This window comes from Populus alba, chromosome 11, assembly GCF_005239225.2.
Source record: "Populus alba chromosome 11, ASM523922v2, whole genome shotgun sequence".
NCBI classification, from domain to species: Eukaryota; Viridiplantae; Streptophyta; class Magnoliopsida; order Malpighiales; family Salicaceae; genus Populus; species Populus alba.
Window position 1 is genome coordinate 2,606,472 of NC_133294.1, and position 6,106 is coordinate 2,612,577.

Genomic DNA, 6,106 nt, shown 5'->3' on the forward strand with positions numbered 1-6,106 from the left:
GAACGGACATAAGAGAAAAATAGAGAGAGGGAGGGTGGAAGGAAGAGAAGAAGAAAGACAGAAAATATCACAGAGGAAAATACAAGATAAAAAGAGTTTAAAAAAACGAAGCAAGGCCGAACAAGGAGACCGGAACAGAAGAGCAAAGGAAGAGAAACCAAACGGTGAAGCAGAGAACACAGACAGTAGAGGAGGTCTGCATCACCACCGGTTTCCTTTCTCTAGAACCAGGTATGCTCATTTCCTTTCTTCGCAAAAATAGATGCATGTGAGTCTAAAGAAACAAAAAGAAACAGAAGACGATTGAAAGCTTAAAGACCGTCACTTTTCTTGTACTCTGTAACCAAGGGGTCATCGTTTTTGCTATTTGCAAAACTGAAGAATGAACAGTGCGAAGGTAATTTATTTACCTTTATGATCATAAGATTTAATATAATTTTTAAGAGAAGGGTAATTTTTTTAAAATGCATTTAACTAAGGTTATAGTAGCTTAGTAGTTTTACAGAGGAATGATTGAGAAAATAAAATATATATAAAGATAAATTACTAAGTTTCCACAATTTTTATTCTAATATTTCTTTGATCACATTTTACTTATTTTGAAAAACATACATTATTTTTAATTTTAACTGATTTTCAATCTTTTTACATTTATTATTTTTCAGATTTTTTTGGCTTTATCATGCCTTAAGCTCATGGAAATATGATCAACGGGCTGGATCTCTTCCAGAGATAAGATAGCAAAAATGATGCTTCCTCTTTGTTTGGGTTCTTGACTTCAAGGAGCAATATTAATGATGGTTATTGATGCCTGGACAAAGAAGTCACTGATGCTGTATTTGGTTTCTTTGGGCATAAACTTGGTCACAAGCAAAGGGCAAGGAGAGGCCTAAGAGGCCCATAATTTGGAGCAGCCATAAATAGAAACTCTCTGTTCAATCATTACTATATACATAAATAATTTTTTGAAGATTTTAGGTTCCATTGTAGCATGAAATATGATTTGTATGTAAGATAATAGTTCTCAGAGCGAAGAAAAACAAATCAAGAACATATGTTTCTATCTGTTTGGAAATGTCTGTGTTTATAAAGAAAAACAGTTGAAGGAGCGACAACTTCATTCTCTTAAATTACAACTTAATTTACAGTCACCGCGGTGATAAAACGGAAAGGGTTAATTCATTGACAGAACAAACTTTCTGATTTGAGGAGTGACCTTCCATGGCAACAAATCGGCCGATAGAAAATGCTGGTTGTTTAGGGATAGGGAGTGTTATGGTATCACTTGCCAACATATGAAGCACAGATGACATTGTGGGTCTATCTGCTGGATCCTCTTGCACGCAGAGCAGCCCAATGTGGATGCATCTCAGCACCTCAGTTGCCACGCTTGATTTCTCTAGCATTGGGTCCATCAATTCCAGTCCTTGACCATCAGACCACAGTTTCCATGCCTGAAAAGTTGAGAGACTTTCTAAATTGAGATAACAAAAATCATTGCTAGTAATCCTTTTATGGATAGAAAGATAGGATTTGTAACCTACAAAAGTGAGAAGGCTTTCGCCTTCTTCTGAAAGATGAAAACCAACGTTCTTTTTTCCACTGATCATCTCTAACAGCAACACTCCGAAACTGAAAACATCTGATTTTACAGAAAAAAGTCCCGCCATAGCATACTCTGGGGCCATGTATCCACTGTTTTGAATAGACACAAGAGGAAATAAATTGCTTTATATGCATGAAGAGGTTAGCAAAATTATCTTGCATCATTTAAATCGGTCAAGAATACACCATTGCGAACCTTTGCTACCTCGCTGGAAAAATAATATTTATCATATTTGATATAAAATTATTTTTTAAATCAGTATTAAAACCGTGATGACGGAAAATTCATGAGTTCTAATTTTATTATATAAAGTAGTTATAGATCTGTGAGTAAATTATTTTTTAAAAAAATCTTATGTAATAGTATAAATTTTTAAATTGAAATAGTATTTTGAAAAGAAAGAATAAAAAAACGAATAAGAAAATCCATTTGTTCCAAACAAATAAACAATTGAAAACAATAACACTGTGGGAATGGAGATGTAGTAATACGTACTAAGTTCCGACAATTCTATTCGTGTTAGCCTCGATTTGATTGCCACCGAAAATCCTAGCCATTCCAAAGTCTGATATCTTTGGATTCATCTCATGATCGAGCAAAATGTTGCTTGTTTTGAGATCCCTGTGAATAATTCTAAGACGAGAATCTTCATGAAGATACAAGAGTCCCCGCGCAATTCCATTGATAATGCTCACGCGTCTTTGCCAGTCAAGCAGGACTTCATTTCTGGAACCTGAGTAGCATCAACATAAAAATCAAATCAGTTCCAATTTCTGGTCTTTGTTATAAAGTGCAAAGATTCAGGTGTTTCAGGTTTAGGGGTCTAACAAAAAAGAATGACATCAAGGCTTTTGTTGGGCATATACTCATAGATAAGTAACTTTTCATTTTTTTCCAGACAGCATCCCAGGAGTCTGACAAGATTTCTGTGTTGTAATCTGGCGATTAAAACGACTTCGTTCAGGAATTCTCTTTGTCCTTGACCAGAAGTTCTTGAGAGCCTCTTAACTGCAACTTCTTTGCCATCCTCTAACGTACCCTGAGCACAAACTATTCTAATAAGCATTAATATTCGTGGGCCAAAGTGTGATGCATTTTCGAATTTGTGTATTGAGAGATTGACAAATAACAGAATTCGATTTTTTGTTTTTTGTTTTTTTAATGAATAAAGTAATTGACTTGATAGCCTTGATTACCCTGTATACTGGGCCAAACCCTCCTTGACCAAGTTTGTTTTCATCAGAAAATTGCTTTGTAGCTTCATTTATAACATCTAGCCGGATCAAAGGAAGGTCCTGGGATGTCACCTCTCCTTGAATATCTTTGTCTGAATAGTCGTCCCCAACAGTTGCTCGTCCTGCCAAGTCGAGTAATTGATCCTCTTGGATATTTCCTATTTCCTCTGCAGGAGATATTGTGAAGTGCTAATAATTGATTATATAGGTTTCAAACATCATGTAAAAATGTACATCTTGTTTCGACACTTCAAAATTTTTGTTCTGTTTTTAACCTTCTACCTACAAGCATTTTTTCAGATGATGACCTGACTAGAGAAAAATTTACGGAATTAAAGCCAATTACTCAATCTCTGCCTAATTAAGTCTTCTTTTCAAGCTTAACCACAACATATTTGCAAATTCAAAGGTGTTAGGAATTCTGGTTCAAAATTTTAATTTCTTGTCAAGATTATATCTCAAAAATATTTTGGAAATCACCTGCAAGTATATAGAAAACTAACTAGGTAGTTCATATATATAATATAAAAATTTTTAGTACCAGGACTTTCGGTACATTTCACATGCATACCTGTTCTCAGATTCGTCCTTCTCCTCATGGTGTAAGTGCAAGCACTGAAAAATAGCACAGCAATAACTGCGGATAGTCCTGCACCGACTTTAATCCACATAGATTTGCTTCCATCTCCTTCATAGTGACAATGTTTTTGTTTCACATCATTATTCAAGATAACAGAATCTCATATTAAAGAAATGACAAGGAATGATTTTGGAATGATAAAGAAGAAAATAGAACCTATTGGGCCTGGAGATGGAGGGAGGAGAACAGCTGGCGTGGATAGTGGTGGTGGTGACATTGCCACGACGGCAGCTTGGTTGTAAAATGAATAATTTTCATATCGAAAATTACAGCTTGGAAATAAGATTCTTACTCCTCGTTTATTATTACAACAAACTGATATGCTGAGGATAGCTTGTAGAAGACACTGATTACAATCATTTTTAGATAGATCCGGTGTGCACTGCACAAGAACGTATAGAGACTCAAACGCCGTATAAATCTCTTTTTTGGTTGCCAACTTTTTTTCACCTGATGGCGCCCTTGCAGCTACAGTAACAGCATCAGATATAGTATTCACCAGTAGCTTGTTAAATTCTACATCAACAGTTATGTTTTGTGTGTTGAACATGTAAACCGAAGGCGTTTGGCTCAAGCTGGAGAAGATGTTACTGTTTGAGTAGCGCAGGAAGCACTGATCATACCATATGATAGCCTCCTTCTCGATTGGACAACGTTGGACTACTTCGTTTCTTGCAAGGTTCACACATTCTCGGCAAACTTCGACACTAACATCGCCACGGCAAAGAAAGAGGCCATAGACCTCATAAACACCATGTCCTATAGAGGCGTTATAGAATCCGTTAATGTCATTGCGGGTTGCATTGCCGGCGAGCGAAGAGAGAAGGATATTTAAATTGGCTTCATACGGGCTGTTTCTTACGAAAGTGGTTGTGTTTGAGCATGCATGACCAAGGTAAGAGCTATCCTGTGCTTCCGAAGGCGTTTGGCTCAAGCTGAAGAAGATGTTACTGTTTGAGTAGCGCAGGAAGCACTGATCATACCATATGATAGCCTCCTTCTGGATTGGACAACGTTGGACTACTTCGTTTCTTGCAAGGTTCACACATTCTAGGCAACCTTCGACACTAACATAGCCACGGCAAAGAAAGAGGCCATAGACCTCATTAACATCATGTCCTGTAGAGGCGTTATAGAATCCGTTAATGTCATTGCGGGTTGCATTGCCGGCGAGAGAAGAGAGAAGGATATCTAAATTGGCTTCATACGGGCTGTTTCTTACGAAAGTGGTGTTTGAGCATTCATGATAAAGGGAAATGCTGTCCTGTGCTTCCGTGAGGGCTGCAAAGGAAAGCAGGAATATGGAGAATTTCAGAGCGAACATTTTTATGATAACTGATAAGGTTACCATAATGTTTTCTTGCTCTTAATTATTTTGGGCAACCGAGTTATCCTTCCTTTAACATGGAGGAGCTCCTTGCCGCAAGTCAATGGCAAAAGTCAAGTGAGAAATTTCATAGTCTGTTTCGTTAAGATAGAGTTGCGTGCTTGTGCTTCTAATGTGAAACTCCAATTGTGGAATATTGAAATATGAAAGGAAGAATAAATGATGGAGATAATCACATGTCACGTTAATAAAACTTAACTAAACTAAGTCCCAACAGGGAATGTTTATTTTTTTTTTTAAGTATTTAAAAAAAATTATTTTTTTTACTTTAAATTTATTTTTCTTAATTTTTCAAAAATATAATAATATTAAAAAAAATTAAAACATAAAATATATTTATTTTAATAAATTTTAAAATAAACACTTTAAAAATTAAAGCAACTATTCACCACCCTCAAATTGCTGATATTAATAAAATCTAATAAAATGAAAGTCACTCCTTAATCTAAAAAAACAAAAAAAAAACAATTATTTTTTCAGCCAAAAATATAATAATATTAAAAATAATTTTTAAAACATTTAAAAAAAATATTATTTTAATACATTTTAAAATAAAAACTTTAAAAACAACCATTAACCACATCTAATCAACCATTAACCACATCTAATCAAATGAACGTCACTTATTAATCTCTAAAAAAAAAAACAGAGGAACTATCATCTTTTTAGCCAAAAATTTCCAATTCACCACTCAACATCGAATAAAACCAGTTATCCAATCGAACTAGCAACACATATCACCCAACCATTCACCACCACGACACCACTGTAGCCCATTGACCCGAAGCAGTTCCCCACCATACCCAGTGTCCACTCCATATTCAACAAACACCAAACATCCATCACCATCACCATCACCAACCCAAGGCCGAAACCTAGGAATCCCCACCATAATCAAGCCACTGCCTTTTCCTCCATAACCACCACAAACCTGAACCACAACCAGCTTTGGTCCCAAATCAAAATAGCTCCACATCGCCACCAAAGTCAACCCATTCCAGTCTTCATCTACTTCCATGAACAAAGCCCTGACCACAACTCGCCACTAGAACGGTCACAGCTCCCAAATCCTGTGTCTCCAACCCTTTCCATCTCCACGGAACCGGAACCAGCAGCCTAACCTAGAAAAATTGCTTTTGTTATTTGCGTGTTTGAATTTCATGTATATTGCATTTTTTCTTACGTTGTAAAAATCTAAATATTCCTTTAGTGATATTCTCATATAATAATCAATAAAA

The 6,106-nt window shown here is 35.9% G+C and overlaps 1 protein-coding gene across 1 annotated transcript; it reads right to left on the reverse strand.

Annotated features, from left to right (window-relative positions):
* Positions 1-1,148: 1,148 nt before the first annotated feature.
* Positions 1,149-4,950, reverse strand: LOC118036841 (cysteine-rich receptor-like protein kinase 10). The gene is made up of 7 exons (XM_035042670.2): positions 3,638-4,950; positions 3,413-3,529; positions 2,803-3,008; positions 2,435-2,645; positions 2,102-2,339; positions 1,545-1,695; positions 1,149-1,454 (listed from the first exon to the last, which is right to left on the reverse strand). Exons 1-7 carry the CDS (start codon positions 4,830-4,832, stop codon positions 1,149-1,151), a joined length of 2,424 nt encoding a protein of 807 aa, XP_034898561.1. The 5' UTR covers positions 4,833-4,950.
* Between the last annotated feature and the right edge of the window lie 1,156 nt (positions 4,951-6,106).